Source organism: Cavia porcellus, unplaced genomic scaffold (genome assembly GCF_034190915.1).
Source record: "Cavia porcellus strain 051 isolate PalLab524CR breed Dunkin Hartley unplaced genomic scaffold, mCavPor4.1 scaffold_27, whole genome shotgun sequence".
NCBI lineage: Eukaryota > Metazoa > Chordata > Mammalia > Rodentia > Caviidae > Cavia > Cavia porcellus.
In genome coordinates this window covers 5,754,258-5,775,390 of record NW_026947510.1, presented here as the reverse complement: position 1 = coordinate 5,775,390, position 21,133 = coordinate 5,754,258, and the positions used below count along the sequence as shown (strand labels likewise).

The 21,133-nt window shown below is 54.2% G+C and overlaps 2 protein-coding genes across 8 annotated transcripts in view; one reads left to right on the top strand and one right to left on the bottom strand.

Annotated features, from left to right (window-relative positions):
• The window catches only part of Slc6a6 (solute carrier family 6 member 6), a 49,593-nt gene extending 42,499 nt beyond the window's left edge, over window positions 1–7,094 (top strand). For both annotated transcript variants that reach the window (XM_003463197.5, XM_063237787.1), the window contains 5 exons: window positions 211–348; window positions 959–1,061; window positions 1,431–1,531; window positions 2,248–2,418; window positions 4,026–7,094. In XM_003463197.5, the coding sequence (XP_003463245.1) occupies window positions 211–348; window positions 959–1,061; window positions 1,431–1,531; window positions 2,248–2,418; window positions 4,026–4,166 (654 nt within the window). In that variant the 3' untranslated portion in view covers window positions 4,167–7,094. The remainder of the gene's footprint in view (window positions 1–210; window positions 349–958; window positions 1,062–1,430; window positions 1,532–2,247; window positions 2,419–4,025) is intronic.
• Window positions 7,095–9,376: 2,282 nt separating this feature from the next.
• Grip2 (glutamate receptor interacting protein 2) overlaps window positions 9,377–21,133 on the bottom strand; it is a 47,787-nt gene continuing 36,030 nt past the window's right edge. For 3 of the 6 annotated variants that reach the window (XM_023562128.2, XM_013145041.2, XM_013145042.3), the window contains exons 12-23: window positions 20,935–21,080; window positions 20,582–20,662; window positions 19,512–19,578; window positions 19,291–19,436; window positions 19,078–19,222; window positions 17,989–18,128; window positions 17,500–17,679; window positions 16,681–16,852; window positions 15,703–15,814; window positions 12,497–12,640; window positions 11,447–11,593; window positions 9,377–11,120 (exon numbers count right to left, since the gene is read on the bottom strand). In XM_023562128.2, the coding sequence (XP_023417896.1) occupies window positions 10,962–11,120; window positions 11,447–11,593; window positions 12,497–12,640; window positions 15,703–15,814; window positions 16,681–16,852; window positions 17,500–17,679; window positions 17,989–18,128; window positions 19,078–19,222; window positions 19,291–19,436; window positions 19,512–19,578; window positions 20,582–20,662; window positions 20,935–21,080 (1,639 nt within the window). In that variant the 3' untranslated portion in view covers window positions 9,377–10,961. The other 3 variants (XM_013145043.2, XM_013145044.2, XM_013145045.3) reach the window with 3 other exon arrangements.

Below are 21,133 nucleotides of genomic sequence, written 5' to 3'. Positions count from 1 at the left end.
GCTTGGCTTGGTATTCAAGGCCTGGGGTTCAAGATGAGTGAGACAGGAGCGAGTTTGTCTTGCTGCACAGCCTCTTGGAGATGCAGGGTTCAGAGCCGAGCCTGGAGAATGAGAGGGTGTGAGGTGGGAAGGACCTGCATGTGACCACGGGGTTGGGTTGGGCCCATGGTGGCGGTCATGGCCACTGCTCAGGCCTGTCCTCTCTCGCAGTTTGTTGAAGTCGAGGGACAGATCACATCCTTGGTGGATCTTTACCCATCCTTCCTAAGGAAGGGTTATCGCCGGGAAATCTTCATTGCCATTGTGTGCAGCATCAGCTACCTGCTGGGGCTGTCAATGGTGACGGAGGTAGGTGGCGCCACCCCCTCACACTCCCACCCCTGTGCCCTGCCACAGCTGTGTCTTGCTGGGTCCTGCTGTGTCCTGCTGCGCCCTGCTCTGCCTTTGATCACATTGTACCTGGGTTCCACTGTACTCAGGGGCCCTGACCCAGGCCTGACTGTGCCTAGGTCTCAGTCCCTGTTGTCTCCTGAATGTGCCGGGGAAGGAGTTTGGGCCTGACAGCCTCGAGGGGGCTGGGTGGCATGGAAAAACCAGGAGCCTGGGGCCAGGGAGCATGGACAGCGCTGCACCCTGTGGGAGGTAGAGGGTTGTGCTGGAGTCGTCCCCAGCCCAGCCCAGCCCAGGTGTTAGGCCACTACTTTTCCTTTTTATTTGTTTTTGTTTATTTGAGACAAAGTTTCACTCTGTAGTTCAGACTGGCCTTGTACTTTCAGTGATCCTCCTGCCTCAGGCTCCTGAGTGCTATTTTTGAACTAGAGGTGTAAGTGGGGGACTCAGAAAGCAGGTACCTAGTGCTGAGCTGCGCTCCTGGGCCTAGGGTTTTATTGCTTCCCTAAGCTCTTTGCATAGGAAGGGTTTGGCCAGGCACCAATCGCTTACCTGGTTTCCTCCACAGGGTGGCATGTACGTGTTTCAACTCTTTGACTACTATGCAGCTAGCGGTGTATGCCTTTTGTGGGTTGCATTCTTTGAATGTATTGTTATTGCCTGGATTTATGGTGAGTACTGGGTCCATTTGCTCTCCCGTCCCTTTCAGCTCCTTCCCTAGACACAGCAGGAGCGGGACCAAGGTGCCTTATGCTGAAGCTCGAGGTGTGATGGGTGTTGTGATGTGGAAGGAAGCCATCTGGGTACTGGGCTGGCCATGACTTCTACCTTGGGGTCCAGAAATGGCCCCTAGAGAACTCAGTGGCCACTATAGAGTTTGACACCTGCCCAGGTTGCCAGAAAAAAAAAAAACCCCAAAGGGCCATGGCTCTGACTGCCTGAGCGCTCATCTGTGCACTGTGGGTATGCCCTGCCTCCTTGTTCCTGGGCAGTGTGTCCCTAGACGTTGCATCCCCTAAGCTCATTGCTGTCTCTTTCAGGGGGTGATAACCTCTATGATGGTATTGAGGACATGATCGGCTATCGGCCTGGACCCTGGATGAAGTACAGCTGGGCGTTCGTCACTCCTATTCTCTGTGTTGTAAGTGTCATGCAGCGTGGACTCTGGGGAGCTACTTCAGGGGTGGGCTTGGGCACCACCCAGGACAGTGAGGAACAGCTGTCCATACGGCAGCCTTAGATTGAGTTTTGAAGGATGTGTAGGAGTTTGTCAGCCAGAGCTTTCCTGGCAAAGGCACAACGTGTACAAAGCAGGGCATTGTGACAGAAAGGGTGTGGGCTACAGAAATCTGGACCCTGCCAGAGACAGTTTCTGTAGCTCCAGGGGTGTTGGAGCACAAGACCTTCGGGATATCAAGTAAAGACCCAGACGTCCCTGTGAAGTAGAGGTAGTGCCCAGGGGCAATCTTAGCAGCCAGGCTCTGCCCAGTGATGACTCCTCTGGAGCACAGGCCTGGGAGCCGACCCTGTCCTGGGGATCGCAGTGGGGGATGGGAGGGAGGTTTTTATCTACACCATGCATTGATTGTGTACCTGTAAATGTGCATCTAGTGGTATGTGGCATTAGGGAAGCAGAGACAGCAAAAGGATAGGGCCCCAGGCAGAGGGGGAGTCAGAACCACACACTCCTGTGAGGAACAGCCAGGCGCGTAAGGAGCAGACAGGTAGGAGAGAGGGCACCTGCGCCCAGGGCAACACAGGGTGTAGGCACTCAGTGCTGACTGTAGGCCGAGTGGCGAGGCTGGGCCTGCACACTGCTCCCAGCCGGCCACTCTAACTCCGTCTCTCCACACACAGGGCTGTTTTATCTTCTCGCTCGCGAAGTACGTGCCCCTGACCTACAACAAGGTCTACACATACCCGACCTGGGCCATTGGGCTGGGCTGGGGCTTGGCCCTGTCCTCCATGGTGTGTGTCCCTCTAGCTGTGCTCATCCGCCTCTGCCGCACTGAGGGGCCGCTGCGTGTGGTAAGCTGCGGGGAGTCGGGGAGGTGGCTGCTTCTCCTTGCGGCTGTCTACCTGCACAGCTGTTCTGTGTGACCCCACCCATAACCAGTGGCTCCTCTGCAGCAGTCAGAGGAGGAGGCAGGGTGGCACCTTCTGCACACGTTTGTGGTCTCTGGGACCTGCCTGGGAGCAGGAGAAGGATGCCACAGTGATGGTGGCTTCAGGTGCCAAGCTGGGAGCTGAGCTCTGCCTGAGGAGGATACCAGGCCTGTTCCAACCAAGTACAGTACCATCAATAACCTGGCCAATGGAAGCACCCTCTCCCCGCCACGCACACACACACACACACCACCATAGTGGCCAGGTCTCAGTCAGTTCCCCTCTCTTCTTCTCAGACCCCTCTAGCAAGGCAGCCCAGGGCCTTTCTCCAGAAGCTCCTGCTTGGCCTCCCTTTCCTGAGCGTGGGCCCACTCTGTGCTCCAGACTCCAGGCTCTAGCTGTTTCTCTTAAAAATCTGGAACCAGGATGTACTGGGACTCTGCTCCCCATGGATAGTGGAGATGGATGGCCAGTTTGCTGATGTCCTGGGGAGCTGTGGTGGGGCCAGGAACAGAGAGGAGAGGAAGCAGCAGAGGTGGCCTGGAGCTGGGCCTGTCCCTCAGGCCTGGGCCTGTTTTAGTTTTTTGGTTTTTTTGGGTTATTTTTGGTTCTGGGGATTGAACTCATTACTGCATGCTTGCAGGGCAGATGCTTATGCCGCTGAGCTAAATCCCCAGCCCTGTTTTGATGGCCACAGGGCCAAACCCCAGTGGCCTTCTTGGGTGCCATGGCACTGAAGGGCTGGGCCTGAACTGTATCCTTTCCTGCACAGGCACTGAGGGGGTTCATGTGGGGCAGGGTCTTCAGAGGTCTGGATGACCATCCCACATGTTTGAACCTTCAGAGCCTAACTAAAATACTGCTGCTTCAAAAGATTTATGGGTACATGTTGGTATAAGAGAGGCAGAAGTAGGGTTCTCCACCAGCCAGTTCCCACAGTGCCCTTGACTGCTTTCTGGGTGTCCAGCTCCCCCAGCTCAGGTGGCTGAGTCCCTGAATCCGCTTCATGGTAGATTCCGGCCATGGCTGACTGTGGACTGGACTGCCCAGCCTGCATGTGTCCAGAGGAGTGGAAACTGGGTTTCTAAAGGAAATACTGCCCACACTCCACTGCTCTTCCCCTTTGGCAGGGCTGTGGTGACACCCAGGCCCTCATGTGACAAGAAGATCCCTAATGAGCAGCACATTAGGTGCACGTGTGCACCAGCCTGGGTCATCCACCCACAGCAAGCAGGCCATGAACTTGCTTGGCACTTCTCCCTGGGGAAGGCTGAAGATAGGGGACTCACAGCCCGCAGGAACTGGGTACAAATGACTGAAATGGCAAGAGGCTGACTGAGGAGCAGCTGTCCTAAGTTGGGGCCTTTTGGGATCATGGGATCACTTTGGTTCTTGTCTCCATACAAAAAGGACAAAAGGAGGTCCAGGAAGGTGGCAGTGCCAGGTTCCAGGCAGTGCACCATGAGGTTGGGGAGGGTATAGCAAGGTTCCTTTCTCCTGACTCATGGGCCCCTGCTCTCTCCCCACAGCGGATTAAGTATCTGCTGACCCCAAGGGAGCCCAACCGTTGGGCTGTGGAGCAAGAAGGCGCTACGCCGTTTGCCGCGCACCCAGCCGCCAATGGGATACTCATGCAGCCCACGCACATCGTGGTGGAGACCATGATGTGACCCTGCCGCCCTGCTGTTTACTAACATTAGATCTCATAGGACCAGGTTTACAGAGCTTTATATTTGCACTAGGATTTTTTTTAATTGTCACAGAAAACGTTACTCCACATGTGTGCGCGTTTGTGTATTGTGCGTGCGTGTGTTTCATTTTGATTTGGGGATATTTTGTACAAAAAGAAAACTCTTGGGCAGAAGTCCCCGGGGAGAAGCCGAGCTTTCATACGGGATTAGATGTATTTTATGGGAACTTGGTAAATTTTTCTTTGTATCTTTTTCATAAAACTATATACACTTAGAGATTGTCATACACTCTACCATGTAAGTGGATCTTCTTGCCAGCAAGATCTCATTTTCAAAAGCAATTCTTGGTGCTTGCAGAGCTGGCAGAGAGCTCCACCCTGAGCCTGCAGGGCAGGGTTTTTCTAAGATGCAGATGCCGCCACACAGGTGCAGCCTCCAAGCCAGTCCAGGTGGGTGGAGGGGGCTGTGAGGGCACTGTGGCCAAGAAGAGCGATGCCAGCACAGCCACCTGACCCCCTGACCAGAGCCAAGAGAGGGGGTCCTCAGCAAATCCAAGCATGGTAGACCACAGGATGTGGGACCAAACCCCCATCTTTTGAGACTGACGGTGGAAGGTCAGCGGGAACCAGGTGGACACAGGGAGCAAACAGGAACCTGGATGGGTGGTAGGGGACAGGGCTCAGGCCGAGGAGCTACTATGCTCCCTGAATGTTCCAAGTAGATCCCAGGCTGAGTAGTAGTCCAGGAACAGCTGGGTTCCACCAAGTGGGTCCTTACCAGTGCCAAACCATCCCTAAACATGACTACTCAGGTGCCCTCTGCCTGTGTCACCTTCCTGTCCTCGTCCCCAGCTATTGGGAGACCCTTGACAACACCCAACTCCCAGCAAGTTTGCCAGGAGTAGCATTCAAGGCAGGGCCTTGGTCAGGGGCAGTGCCCCCTTGATTCTCCACCTTCTACCATGACCTGGATGCCCCAGTGTCCTGGTCCCTAAGCTGGTCCTGCACTTGCTGCTGTCAGATAATTGCAGTGTGGGGATCGAGGGAGGAAGTGGGACATGTGCAGAGCTGGGGAGCAGGGGGCTGGCACCCCAGAACCAAGAGAAGCGCAGCATATTGACACCACCCAGCGCAGACATCTCCACTTGGAAAACCCAGAGCAGAAGCAGGACCAGTTCAAAGGCAGCCTCTTTCCAGGGAGTGGGAAGCAATCAGGCTTTAGCATGCAGAGTAGGACTCTCAGATCCTAGAAGCCCACTCTCTACCCCAGATTTGGGAGTTGGGATGTCTTCAGTGCCCTTCCCTAGGGGCGGTGCTGGACCTCTTGTCTGTGACATGAGTGTATTTCTATTTCCAAAGCTGTAAACTCTGCCAGACACTACCCATCCCTTCACAGCTGTTGGACATCCTGTGTCCCCTTGCTGTGTTGGTTGTTACTGCGTATATGATTTGATCGGACTCTTGTTTCCTCCTGGTTTTACTGCGTGGCATTGTGACCTGTCTTCTTGTCTTGGGGAATTTGTTAACCACCATCAACGAGGAAAGGCAGGTGATGGCTGATGGCCCAGGCTTCTGTGGTCATTGACTCCAACCTCCATTCTGGCTCCAACCCCATGGAGAGTTCTCATGTGTGGGTCAGAGACAGATGACCAGAGGAAGATCTTTCTGATGATTCCCAGACCAAATCCTAGACCAAAGACATGCACAGGCTGAATGCCTAGGCCCCGCCAGACACCTGTCTTCCTCTGGCCTCATGCCCTCCCTGCCAGTCCATGTACAATGTCACCTGTCATTGTCCCCATGGCAATGTGGTGCTGGTGAGAGCTGTAACTCCAAGAATAGGGAGGATCCCCACTGCTCTGTTAGGTCTGGATAGGAATAACCCTGGATCGGGGTAAGCTTCAGCCAGGGAGCAGCCTGGGGTAGCCCCCAAGGGTTCTATGAGTAGATGGGGATGTTGTGGCCCAGGATAGGGGGGGACAAGCCGACACTGAATCAGGCCAGTTGTGGCTCCTCCACGAGATGGCACCCTGGGTCTTCCAGGCCACTGGAGGTTCCATCCCTCTCCTCCCAGCCCTCTGAAAGTCAGGTGCCGAGAGCCCCACTGGCACAAGATGAAACAGGCCCAGGTCAGCTGGGGAAAGGTGTGCAGGTGAGCTCCCTGCTGACCAGTGTCACTATGGTGCCCATGGCCTTAGCACTGCCCTCTGAATGAGGTGCTCGGGGACAGCCAGTCCACGGACAGAGCGCCCCCTTCTCCATAGGACTCAGTTACAGGCCAGGAGAGGACCCAAGAGAGGCCTGGGTCCCACTGTCCCTCATTCTTGTGTCCACCTGGTGCCCTAAATACCTCTGTGCAGTGAGGGAGATGCCCACAGCAAGGGCCCTGGGTGCTGTGTCCCATCCTCTGTGGAGTCACCATGCTGGCACATACTTGGTGCCTGCTGTATTTTTGGCGTCAGACTGAGACCAGAGCTCTTGTTTTCCGCCCAGTGAAACTTCCAGTCCCTGACAACTGTGACGCTGTATTTAGCACAAGAGAAATGGAGAGCATGAGTTTGCCTCCTTCCAGAAACATGTCTGGCTCATCGGTTTTGTAAAGCATCAAAATATTTTTAAGATATTTTAAACTTTTGTAAAAAAAAAAAAAAAAAAAAAAGGAAAAGAAAATCCACCAACAAAAGACTTTGCATTGGGACAAGATCTGGGGGTGTGATTCAGTCCCGCGGTATACAGGCTTCTGTGTGTAAACGTTTTATGATCTGAATCCCTGTGGTGTGCGGGGGTTTCCCCCCCTTTGCTTTTTAGATAAATATGTATATCGATATTTTAAATTCATCTTTGCTTTTTTTAGAGGAGTTTGTAATTACCTTATAACATGACAATAAACATTTCCTTTTTAAAATTCTGTATGTGTGAGGTGTGTTTTGGTGTAGGGGGAGGCGTCTCTTATGGTTGGCAAGTGCTTTACAGTTTATGAGGAGCTTTCTGAGCTGGGGCAGGAGGTGGGACACACCTATAATCCTACCATTCAGGAGGCTGAAGCAGGAAGATCATTGTGTGTTTGAAGCCAGCCTCAAATACTTGACACCCTATCTCAAAGAGATCATAGACAGACAGAGGTAGATACATACAGGCAGGCAGGCTTTCTGCCCAACCTGAGGGTCCTCAGCAAGAGAAATTGCAGGCTAATTTGGGTTTTACCTGAACCCTAAAGGACATCCTGAAAATTGGACCTGAGTCTAAATGTACCGTTTACCTCCACAGAAGGAATGCCACCTTACACAGGTGGCTTTTTAGGGCACTTATGGTGATGGTGACCTGCTGTACCAGGTGGCAGGTTGGGGTGATGCGGACTTCAGGGGTCAGTGAAGTTCACAGAGGAAAGGGAGCTCTGGGACCCATGGGCTGTGAGTCTGCTCTGCTGGCTCTGCCTGTGTGCCCATCCCAGTGCTGCGGGGCCCTGGCACCAGTACCGTGAGCCTGTCCCCCATCTGGAGTGACCTATTACCATCATCACTGTAAGGTGGCCTGGAAGATTAGAGTGGTGCTAGGTGACAGGTGTGCACTTGCCCTGCAGGGCCCCCCCCCCCCCCCCGCCCAGGAGTTGGGGTGGCCTCTCGTATAGACAGAGCCAGGGCTGCTGGGTTAAGTCCCCTTCCCAGGACCTTGCTGTTGGTGACTGTGTCAGGGAACCCGAGCCCCTCCCTCTGTCTGTGCCAGCATCATAGTCCACCATGTGTCTTGACAGTGTGGCTGGGCACTTCCTGGCTCCATCTCTGGAGCCTGTGTGACACAGATTACTGTGTTCTGGCTGCTGTTGGGTGTCACTGGCACAGTGACAGAGCCTGATCCAGCAGGCTGTGGGGGCCCAGTGAGTTCTGCCAAGCACACAGAATGGCCTCTCAGTGCCTGCTGATTATCTCTCTCCTGAGACGGGCTGCTTACTCCCACCTTGGAGCTGCAGTTCCCCCAGAACCCTTTTTGCTCTGGAGACAGGCAACTCCACTGTACCCCTCACCTGCCTGTAGCCTCCATCCACTTCTGGTCCTTGAAGAATCCCCGCCCCCTCTTCCTGGAATCTGCCACACTCACAGCTACCTTGGGGCCTTTGCTCTTGCTGTGCCCTCTGTGGGGCGCTTCCTCTGGGGCTCTACACAGCTCCTTTCCTTAGTTCTCAATGCAGATTTCACCTTGTCCCCTTCACCTAAGGCCTTCTGTCTATACTGACCTTTGGGTTTTGTTTTGTTTCTTCCAATACTGGGACTCACACCCAGGGCCTTGCACGTCCTAGGCAAACGCTGTACCATTAGATAACCCCCCCCCCAGTCCTGTTTATTTTTCTTTGAGACAGGGTCTTGGTAAGTTGCCCACTTGAGATCCTCTTGCCTCAGCCTTCTGAATGCTGGTATTATAGACAGGCACTTAGGCCCTCAGGATAGAAGATAATTGTGACTAGAGGCACATTTACTGAAGGCCAGGCTTTGGGGAAAAAGAGGAAGAACTACACCCACATACTTCCCTCAGGGATGAACAGCAGTGATTGATATTCTAAATAGGCACCAATCACCGTGGGTGGGCGACCATAAACCTCCTTAGCCCACTCCTTCCAGGAGAATCTTTGTATGCTAGCTAGTGACTTGCTTCCCCCTTTTATCCCATTTAATCAGTATTACCCACATGACTGTACTTATAATCTTACTAGCTGACTACAGTTTGTCCCACCTTGAGCTCCCCTCACCTCGTAATAAAACACTCTTGGAAGTGGGTTTCCCTGGGGCAGACAAAAGTTATCTTTCTTTCAATAAATTCTTCCTCTTAACTGTCATTGTCAATAGAACTTATTCTCCTATTTTAGAGCACACAAACTTGGTGTTTTGGCCATCTAGCACACTGGGCTTGTATTTTCCTTATATTACTTGGAGGTCTACGTATCATCCCTGTATCATAAGCCCTGGATCAGCAGGATCACAGGTGTGCATCACCACGACAGCGCCCTGTTTTGCTTTATTGTCTTTACTCCTCCTGCAGGAATTCCTTGTGCTGTGCAGCCTTCTGCTGGTCCAAAGGCTGCATGAAATGTCGTGTGTGGCAGGCTTTGAATGAATGAGGTAAAAGCAAATGAGATGCTGCTGGATCCAGAGAAACTGGCCCTTTCCCACCAGTGGTTTTAGAGAAAGTAGCCACCTATCCAGGTGCACTGAAATAATTTTATTTTAAAAGTTACCCCAATAGCACTGCCCCGAGGTTAGCACATGGCCCAAGCAGACCCCAGGCGGCCTTGGCAAGGTGGGCTGTGCTTCCCAAATCCCTAAGAAACAGTACAAAAATACTTTACAAGGTATCTGCTCTAATCCCAGCCACAGAAAAATACAGCTTTGGGGCGGGATGGGCCTCGGCGGTGCCCAAGTGCATAGCAGGCAGGACGCTGGCAAGGGCGGGAGTGGCCTAAACAGCCCAGGAGGAGCAGGGTATTGCATATGAGGAGGACAAGGAGGACGGGCCGCTGGCCTCAGCGGAAGTCTGCCCACTGCGGGCCGGTTGCACATGTTTGGAGGGAGACGGGGCAGCCAGTGAGGGACACATCTTCCTCTCCCTGAGCCTAAGATAGCATCCCAGCAGTGTCCTCATGCTGCCACCAGCCCTGAGAGCATGTCCACTTCAGCCTTGTCTTTCTGGAGAGGCTGAGCCACCTGCCCAAGCTGTGATGTCAGGAAGGCTTCTGGCCTCTGCTTAGTGCCTCTTGCAGTGCCCAGTCCCCTGATGTGGGTGTCCAGCAGAGCCATGAGCAAGCTGGCTGCAGGTGCCAAGAACCTTCAAAGGCAAGAATCCTAGACAAGCAGGCCAGGAGTTGGAACAAGGTGGGGTCCTGGCTGTGACTGGAAGCAGGTAACTGTTCAGAGACTTCTGCCTCAATTGTCACAGTGTGGAATGTGACTGGGAGTCATCCAACCGAGGACCAAACCTGTGACCCCACCTGTCCCTACAAAGGAAATGAGTTCCGGGCTCCCAGGTCAGGTGGTGAAAGTGGTACCCTTCTGAGACCCTAACGGAACCAGGCAAGGCCAAGCTGTCCCACAGCAGCCCCACCCCGTGCACATCTCAAAATGAAAAGGGCTCCTCTGGCCTGGCCCTTAGCTGCTCACTGTGCTCTGGGCCTGGAAAAGCTGCACCTGGGTCTTTACCATTTCCCCCAGTCCTCCTTCAGAAGTCAGGTGACTGACAAAAACTTCCCTGTCTTTTGTTCCCAGCAGATCCTGCTCAGCAGGTTACAAAGACTAGAAGGGGCACCCACAACCTGGTGCCAAGTGCTTCTAGGATCACACCCCCTTTCAAGTCCCAGATTCTGAGACAGTCACCCACTGACTTCCAGTACCCTCATGGTGCCCAGAGCAGGAAGCACAGCCCCTCCTTGGGTGCAGGGTCTCTGATGCAGTGGCTCCATCCGTCAGGAAGCTGACCCTGAGCCCACATGGGCCACACCTCTGCTTCTAACTGCACTGATGTCTGGCACCGGCTTGCTCAGCTTCTGTGACCTGGAGCTGACTGTCTGGAAGCTCTTGGTTGCTCCCCAGATGGCCTCTCTTCCTGGCTGAGCCCTGTCCAAGCCCATGGGAGGACTCCGGATGTCATTTCAGCTGTGGCAGGGACCTCATCCCCAGTACCCCATCTACCATGGGACCAGAGAACACAGACAGAGTCCACCAGCTTGACAGATGGACAGCGGAGTTCCCACTTCTAAGCCAGCACCACTGAGGTCAGGATTTTCCTGGTTTTAGAGCATCTGGGGACTTGGAGGGCCAGGTGTCTTCGGGGCCTGTCTGCATGGAGCTAGAGGGTTTCTGCTGATCACCAGCTCCAAGACATCACCCGCCTCGGCCAGGAGCGGCACTGCCAGGCAGCAGTCGAAGTCCTGTGTGCGGACATGGTTGACCTGTGTGTAGCACAACAAGGGGTATGGTGGGATTCAGGTCTTCTGCTTGGCTCAGGTTAAGTTGCACATATGAGGCCTCCTTGTGGGTTCATAGCCAGATCTCATCTATACTTCCCAGCACCTGCTTTTCTTCCTGGGGGCTGAACCCTGGGCTCCACACTGAGTTACATTTCCAGCCCTTTTTATTTTTTGAGTCAGGGTCTTGCTAAGTTGCTTGAGGTCCCCCTACCTCAGCCTGCTGAGCACTGAGATCACAGCTGTGCCCACCGTGTCCCCAGCATGACTTTCACAGATAAATAGCTGTGCACCTGCATTCTCTTCCTTACCTGCAGGACCCGGTCAAAGGGCTGCAGGCCCCCATGCTGGGCAGGCCCACCAGGGCGCACGGTGTGCACATAGACACCCCTTTCCAGGAGGCCGTCGGACACACTGAAGCCAAAATCATGCCGTGTGGGGTCTCTGTGCAGCATCACCTGGGAGCAGAGGAGGATCCCTGCAGGTCTGGCCTCTGCCTTAGCCTCCCAAGGAACTGGAGTACCTGGACTAAGCCCCCCAGATCGTCCTAAACATCTTCCCTCCACCAGACCAGGCCTCTGCTTGCAGCATGCACACAAGAGCAGATGGCTCCTGGGTCCCTTCCAGAGCCCCTAAAGACAGCACACTGTGGAGAGCTCCAGGTGAGGGTCTTCTGTCTTCTTGTAGAGCAATACACCGTGGGGTTATGCGGGGGCAGCTCCTTACCAAGAGTGAAGGGAAGGCATGAGGCAGGTGCAGGTGATGCAGGGGGCAGGTGCCAGGGCCCTGGGATGGCACCTGCTCTGCTCAGGTCCACATATACACTGGCATTTATCTGCCCTGCACTTTAGGTCATGTCTAGGAAACTCATAGCCTGTGTACACATGGTATCGGTAGTGCTATGCTGCACTTTTAAGGAATAAGAACCTGAAAGTCTGCTAGTGCTCAGAACAGTGTGTTTCAGAGCACGCATTCCATGTGTGAATGGTTGGCTCTGCAGAACAGGGCTTGTGGTAGGGAGAGGTGTGCACATGAGCACACACACACACACACACACACACACACACACACGCCTGGGTAGGAACTGACCTCTACGTGTGTGCATATTCAAATCTCTACATGTTTGGCTATGGACAAATACACATATATTTAAGTGAGGATAAAAGTAAATCTACTTAGAGAAAAGTATTAACTGCATGCATGTGGGCATGTTTGTGTGTGTGCATGTGTGTGGGTGTCAGCGACATGGTGAGAGCTATGGAAAACTCAACCTAGGACGAAATCCCTGCTTTGTAGTGGAAAACATAGCCAGGAGGGGGCCACAGCGGGGCCATCAGGCCCTCCTTGTTCCCTGTACCCACCTTGTGCATCTCCAGCGCGGTGGGGAGCAGTAGCTCATGCAGTTCCTCTGCAGATACACGAGACTCCCGTGTGCCCCTCCAGGCCCGGGGTCCAGACCTGCCCTCCAGGACCGCGCTGGGCAGGGCGCCTGCCATGATGGAGGCCTGTAGTCACAGGGCCTAGCCTCAGGCCACCTGTGGTCAATAACCCTTCCACAGGCAGCACCACCCTGCCCATGTCCCTTCAGGAGCAGCGGTGAGCTCAAGGGTGACACAATTGTGTCCTGGGACAGCTGTTGGTCTCAGCAGTCAGAGATCCTGACCTGCACCCAGCCCAGCTATCAGAAGGCTCCAGTCATGTGGATGTGGTGAGGATGGGATTCTTAAGACTGTCCCAGCCCTCCCCAGCGAGTATCCGCAGGGGATACAGGGACAGGATGCTGCAGACACAAGGAATGCCCAGACACCAGCCAGACTCAACACACCCAGGTCAGAAATGGGAGAAGCAGAGTGGAGGGAGTTGGGACATTTCATTAGGAGAGGGACAAAAGTCACACTGAAGGCCAGGGATATAGCTCAGTGGCACAGTGCTTGCCTGGCGAGCACAAGGTTGTGAGTTTGATTCCCAGCATCAAAGCAACAACAACAACAACAAAAATTTGCACTGAGACTGTGAGACAGATGAAGTCAAGGACAGGTGTGGGGGTGTGAAGGTCAGGGCACAGAACAACCACAAAGAAAACAACAGATCCTAGATCCGTGCTGCACATTAGAACAGGCAGCCGGGCAGACACGGTTCTGTGACTCCTCTGTGGTCACAGAGTGGGCAGAAGGTACATTGGGTGCCACAGCAGGTTCGCTTTAAAACAACTGAATGGGAAATGTTGCATTATGTGAATAATTGTAATGTCATTAGAAACACCATGAACTAAGAGATGTCACTTGGACAAAGCTGGCTGAGAATGGAGCGGGCCCTGGGGGACGGGGGCGTGTCCTAGGTGGAGACGAGATGTGTGGACACTGAAGGACGAAGCTGCTGCCTGCAGAAGCAGAATAACCTCGCCCTGGTCTTGCTACCTTCAGAAACAGCTAACTCGAGAGCAGGGCCTCTGGGCTGGGAAAGTTGTGAGTGCTATTTCATTTTGCTTAGTTTTAATTTCATTTTGCTCATCTAATTTTGTACCCAGTCCATACTTCACTTCTATGATAACAAAAAGCTTCAAATGTAAAGATTGGGTATTCAAAATAAAGCCAGTGAATTAAGAATATTTGTTAAAACTGTAAAATTGAAATTAAAATTCTCCAAAGAGGTGACAGAGAGAGAAGAAAAAAATGAAAAATTTATCTACACAAAAGAAGGAAAGAGAAATAAGTATAGAGAAAGCATGCAAAATGTAAATTACATGCTAGAATTAAGTTTAACAGTGTAAAAATATAAATTTCTGAGCTTGTCTTTGAGAGAATCAGCCATATACCACAGACATACTTAAAATGAGAGTACAGGAAGCCCAAAACCAAATTAGTTAAACACAAAAATGACAAACATTACTAACAGCAGAGGAACAATGAGACAAAAATGGATTTTAAGGTAGAAAGTACATAGAGACAAATAATAGTGAATGATAATGATAAAGAGAAAAAAATCACTAACAAGTTACAGTAGTCATGGATTTATGTCAACCAACAATGTAACATCAAAGGATGGAAAATAAAAATTGACAGAATGGCCAGATGTGGTGGTGCACAGCTGTAGTCCCAGCACTCAGGAGGCTGAGGCAAGAAGACTGCTGGCAGTTCGAGGCCAGACTGGGTTACAAAGTGAGTTTAAGACCAGTGTGGGGGCTGGGGATTTAGCTCAGCGGCATAAGTACCTGCCTTGCATGCAGGCGGTCGTGAGTTCGATCCCCGGCACCAATAACAATGAAAAAGACAAAAAAAAAAAAAAAAAAAAAAGACCAGTGTGAACTGCATAACAAACCTTGTTTCAAAAAGACAAAAGAAAAAAAAAAAAAAGAAAGAAAGAAAAAAAAAACCTTACAAATAATTGACAGGATGTAATGGTGGGCATCTTATTATACTGCTAACAAAAAGGAAGATAAAGTCTATGCAGTGTGGTAAATACATAGATTTGAGTAAGTTTATGGACAATCTTGAATTGTCTAGAGCCATACACCAACAAAAAGGAGTTGGTTTCCTTTGGAAACACAAATCTACAAAGCTGGTCACGTGCTAGGCCATGAAGGATTAAATCATAACAAATTCCAGAGAATTAAAGTTACATTGGAACACATCCTCTGGCTACAGTATATAAAAATTTAAAAACCAATATAAATTGGTTTTTAAAATTGGATTTAAAAAATAACCAGTAATCCAAAATCAAAAGCCCCACTTCTGTAGAATTCAAGGGCTTATATAAAAATGACAGTGGAAAACTTTAAAAGATTTTAAATTGAGTGAACAAAAATATCTTAGCTGTGTGGCTCATGCCTGTAATCCCAACACTTTGGGAGGCTGAGGCAGGAGAATTGCGAGTTCAAGCCAGCCTAGGCATTCAGACCCTGTCTCAAAATAAAAAATTAAAAAACAAAACAACATAAGAACTGGGGATGTATCTCAGTGCCACAACACTTGCCTGGTGTGCATGAGGTCCTGGATTCAATTCCCAGGAAATAAAAATCCTATCACCCATCACAACTGGGGGGATCACAGCCACAGCAGGACCCACAGGTGAATTCTTAGCTGAGAACCCAGGAATATGCCAGTATTTAGACATAAAACATGTAGGGATAAAAGTGGTAAAGCTGAACACGGAAATAAGTAAGACAAAAAAAGGAAAGAAGGAGACAGTTAACAGACACCACAGGACATCACCACCCAGGCAGCCACTCTGGAAATGAGCCTGGGCAAGGGTGGCTCCAGTGGGGCTGGGCCATCCGAGAGTGTGCAGAACGCGGGACCCATGGCCTCCTGCAGCCCACCCCACTGGGCAGCAACCACTCAAGGCAGCAGTGTCTACCAGGTCATGGCCCTGACCACACAGAAGCCACCTCTGCCCAGGTACTGCGTACACACACACACACACACACACACACACACACACACACACACGAGTTTTGAGGAATGCACAGGCACACAGAGCAGGCACACTTTCACAAGATTTCCAGAACACACAATGCAAACACACTGTTCATACCCACTCGCCCCCAGGCCCACAGTGGCAGGGGTACCTCCAGTTCCCTGAGCAGCTCCGACTGACCGCAGGACTCCAGGTCCTCCAAGGCCTCTCCCAGTGCTGGCCAGAAGCCCTTCTCTCGGCCGGGGCCAGGGACAGGGACAGGGCTGCAACGTAGGAACCAGAGTGTCAGCTCTGCGCAGTCTTCAGGCCAGGCCAGTGCTGGGCTTGGGGCCACAGGGTGGGCAGGTGGGCGTCCTCGGTGGCAGTGCTGGGGCCCCAGAATAGTGGTTGGTGACACAGAATAAGGGGAAGACGCAGTTAGGGGCAACCAAGACTGTCGGTGGCCGGTTAGAACAGGGGCAGACGAGACGGGGTGGACAGCGGTGACACAGGATGCCTGGGGAGAGACGACAGACAGACAGGAGATCCATTGGACAGCCCAGAGGACATCCTGCCCACCCAGACACACAGAACTGCTGGACAGGGACAGGACAGGACAGATGATGCAGAGGTGAAGGGTTTGTGGTGGCACACAGGTCACAGGCACAGGTGACATGCCACACAGCATGGTCAGGAAGTCCCTCCACCCCAGGAAGCTGATGCCACCAATGTTTCTGAGCCCAAGGACGGTAAGGTCAAGGTGTACCCTGCTCAAGGAGCTGGCCTCTCCCCCATGGGTGCCAGGGCCAAGCACAGTCATGGAGAAGATGTGACAAGCAGGTTACAAACTAGGGAGACACCTGTGGCAGATGTCACCTGAATGGAGGGCAGGGACTCAGTTGTGCTCAGAGGGCTGACTAGGACAGACCCACTGGGTTGAGAGGGTCCTTGCCACTACCTGGCACAGCCATACTGTTCCCCAGTGGTGATGTGGGCCCCCAGGCCTTTGCCCATGCCCCTCTCTGCCACTGCACCCTCCTTGATCTGTGGCCTTGTGACTGCACAGCACCCATGCCACAGGTGTCCCCCCCCCACCATCACTGAGCTCCCATATTCCAGCTTCTGTCTCCCTCCTGTCCCTACCACCGACCTTGCGGGTGGCCCCCAGTCATCGTCCTCATCTTCTAGGAAGGGCTGTTCGCCGGGGGCTGGGGTGTAGCTCCTCCTCCAGGGCTCCCCAGGTTGGGGGCTGCCCTGCAGCCTACTGTGCTGCCGCTGCGGGGAGGCTGCACCCTGGACAGCTGCTTGCCTGGTGTAGGCACCTGAGAGCACAGGGTAGGTATCTGTGCCCAGTCCCTTCTGCTCCCTCCGGGCTTCTGGGCCTGCATGTCCCCTGTCACCCCAGGCCCTTCCTGGAGCTCCCAGCTACAGCAGGAAGTGGACTCAGGACTCAGAATTTATCCCCATCACCTGCCAGAGAGTGTGGCTCATGGGGACAAAACCCACCCCAACTCAGAACTCAGAGGCCCTGCCCCGGCTTCTACTGGGGGACAGGGGTCCTGGGACCAGGCAGGGAGCCCCAAGGCCCTGCTGGCTGGTCCACTTGCTCTCCTATGGTCTCTATGGACTTTAGTCCCTGGGATCCAGTGTGCATGGGAGTTGAGCTGATACATCTCCCCAAGCTGAGCTTTTGGGGCATAGGGAAAGTGCCTTCTGTCTTCTTGTCTCCAGCTAGATGTGGGGAACATGGCTTGAGCATCTGTGTGACCTGGGCCTTAGGTGTGGGGACAGGAATGGGGTCACAGTTTGGCCACACACAGTTACTCTTGGCCAAGAGCTTGGACCCAAGGGTCCCTAGGAGTGGCATGGGGGGTGGGGTCAGGAAGAGTCCCTGAAGGAAAAGGCCAGGGCCAGCTGGGGGAGGGGGCAGGAGAGGGACAGGAGTCTTCAGAGGTGGGCTGAGAGTTACCTGGGCCCCCAAAGCCACCCTCAGTGGCCAAGCTGTCCCAGGACTCCACGGCACTGTCCACACTACACACTGCAGAAGGAAAGCGGGTGGCTAGTGCACCAGCCTTCAGGGCCTCAGGTGGGTCCTCTTCCGTGTCACTGGTCTCGCTGACATTGCCCAACTTGTGGGGCATGAGAGGGCCTGGGGGAGGAGTCACTGCTGACCAGGGGCCTCGGACAGGGAAACTAAGACACAGGCCACACAGCAAGTGATACAAGAGCCTATAACTTGGCTTTGCCCACCACCAAAGCTGGGGACAGGGTCAGGGACCCTGAGGATGGACAGGGTGTGGCCACAGGCACACGGGAGACAGCACATGCAGAAGAGAGGGGACACGGGCCACACCAGACCTGTGGAAGCCTGTGACCCAGAGCCACACCTCAGCAGGAACACCCAGCTGCCCTCCCCTCCCTCAACCCCTTCACCCCGGTGACTGGACCCCAGACTCACGCTCCAGCTGCTTCTTGATCTTCAGTGTGACAGTCTCGCCAGCTGCCTGCAGCAAGTGGATGGCCTCGCTCAGTGGCCGGCCCTTGAGGCTCACACTGTTGATGGCCAGGATGCGGTCTCCCACGTGGATGGCACCAGTCCTGAGGGGGGACGAGGCAGGATCAGGACCCACACGTAGGATCTGGGAGGGGGCCTCTCCCCTCATGGAAACCCTGGGGCCCAGAGTGAATCCTGGCAAAACCCGCTATGCCCAACTGAAAAAGAAGGTGGGCATTGTGACCTTGGGTTACATTAACAGAGTCTTAACTGGGTCTGAAACCTGGGAGGGGACGGTACAGTGCGCATCTGGAGAATGGTTTGGAGCCTGAATAGGAGTTAGGACCAGGCTCTCGGTATCTTGGTGGGGTGGGTGGCAGGAACCCAGGGATCACACATTGCTGGGTGCTGCCTTGCCTCCCCAACCCCACCACAGCCCGGGTACAGCAGGGACCCCAGCATCAGGGTGTGCACTAGGTGTCCACCATCACGGCCCCAGTCGGGCGGCCAAGTAGAAGCAGGATGGGGTGAGACACAGCATAACTGTGAAGCGCTCTGTGAGCAAAGTTCCAGGAAGAGCCAGCAGCTGTCTGCATTGGAAACTGTTGACTCGCATTGATTTTTTTATCCTTCTGTAAGTGGCTAGTAGAAACTTGACCATTCGGTTTGGAGCTCAGACGCCATTCCGCAGACCGCACGAGTTACACGGTGAGGAGGTAACTGTGCCCATTGCCAGGTGGCCTCACTGGAACCGACAGAGTAGCCCCACTACCTATGACCAGCAGGGGGCGCACCAAGCACAAGGACTGAGGCTGGGTCCTTCTTTCGTGCCTGCAGGTGGCCCCCGTGGGTGCCTCTGCTCCGGAGACAACTCTCAGGGGCACCGCCTGGCAGCAAGAGGTCTAGATGCATCCTGAGTGCCGGGGCCACCTCTCTTTCTGGGCGAGCCCCCAGTACGTTCTCACCCACGGACATGGCAAGTTTACAGACCCGCCCTGGCGCACAGAGGGGACACTCCAGTATCTGGTCCCCACTGCCGCACCGCCCGCTCACCTCTCGGCCAGCCCGCGCTTGGTGAGGCCCGAGATGATGATGGGGTCGAAAGGCTCCTCGGTGCCCGAGATGGTGATGCCCAGCGGGCCCCCGTAGCGCTTCAGCTCAACGGTGTAGCTCACGGCACCCGTGGCCTCCTGCTCGTCTGCAAGGGCAACGTGAGCGGGCGGCGGGGCGAGCGGGGCGGGGGGAGGCTGGGGCTGGGGCTCGTACCAGAGTTGTCCTCGTCCTTGCGGACCTTCAGCCTCACCAGGTCCTCGCACTGGCGCAGGATGCGCACGGCTTCCTCCATGGGGCAGTCGTCCAGTCGCACGTTATCGATGGCCAGCAGCTTATCGCCCGGTTCCAGTGTGCCGGTCCTGCAGGGGGAAGGGGAGGAGCTGCCCCTCGCGCACGCAGCATCCGCCACCCGCCCGCCCGGTGCCCTCCTCTACCTGTGCGCCACGCTGCCCTTCTTGATGTCGGAGATGATGAGGGGCTCGCCACGCCGCCTGCTGGCCGCTACGGGAAGGGCGCGGTCTGACGCGGAGACTGTGGCCTCCGTGGGGTCCAGACTGCGCTGTCTCAACCTGTTCTTTCCTGTCCTCCCCCGCCTCCAACCCCCCCCCACCCCGCCACGCATCCTGAGCAAAGGAGCCATCTCTTGGGCGCCATTTGTTCGGTAAACTGGCTGTGACATGACACACCTCACAGGGACGTGGCAAAGTGGAAGCAGGTGACAGACATGGGCTTGAGGCCCTGCCAGCCTCCTGGCATGCAGTAGACACTCAATACTTGCTGCCTGTTTCCTTCTGCTCACCTTCCCCCAGCCAACCACAGTCTGGGAGGGCAGCCTGGTTGCTCTCTGTGCCTATGACTGGGGCACAGCCCGAAGGAACCCAGCCAGGGGACAGAAGGACAGGAAGGACAAGGGTGGCTTCTTAGACGAGAGCAGGGAAGAGAGTAAGACAGAAAAGGCTGCATGAAGGGCAGGGCAGTGGGAAGGCTGGCTGAGGCGGCCCTGTGTGTGTCCACACGTGTGCATGCATGTGCGCACGTGTATACACAAGTATGTGTATTGCTTGTGTGTGCATGTGTATGGGGCCAGCATGCCGCCCCTTAGCCACGTCCCATGGATGGATGAGGAGAGACTCAAGGGCAGAGCCGTATAAAGGCCCTGAGATCACAGGAGCAGGGATGCAAGAGCTTGCTGGCTGAGCCTGGACTTCAGCTTCTGCCCATCCCAGATTTACTAAGCACCTGAGCGGGGCTTTTCTGCCACCTTCCTTTTCCTTCTCTGACAAATGTGACCCAGCACTCTGGTCTCTTCTGGGCCCTGGGAGCAGGAAATGAGACAGGAAGCCTGGCCCATCTGGCACATGGCCCTACAGTTCACTCGTGAGACCCTGTGGTGCCTTCAGGTCCATGAGGGTCCCCTATGCAGAGTGGGGAGCAAGGACACTGCACAACCGGTAAAGTGGTCGCCCCTGGCAGCTGTGCTGGCTCAGGGCGGGTGATGACTCACAGCTGATAGTGATGCCCAGCTCCACACCACGCCTCTTGGGCAACTTCACATGGAATGTGCCGCTGCTTGGCACGACAGACTCTGCAGAGACAGATGGGATCAAACCATGGGGACCCCAACCTATGGGGACGCCATTTGGGCCTCTCACTCATGCCTACTCTACCTACACTGACAGAGGGGATCCTGGTCACAGGGAAGGGGTGTCCTGTAGCAGCTTATGGATGGGCAGCCCTGAGTCAGAACTCAAGTTCTGTACCCTCTGGGTCCCACCCTGTGACCTCGCCACCAAGGCTGCTGATGTCCAGGGGATGCTGGGTGCAGGCATTAGGCAATGGTAGAGGGCACCCACTCACCTGCCACGTCAAACTCCACCTCCAGCACAACCCTGTGGGCCAGCGCAGCATCCCGAAGCAGCTGGTTAGCCTCCTCCATGGTCCCGTCCTCAGTGGCAACACCATTGATGGCCAGGACTCGGTCACCCACCTGTAGCAGGCCACACCTAGGCCCAGTGGGGGCAGAGTCTGTGACAGCACCATGTGGCACTCTGTCATG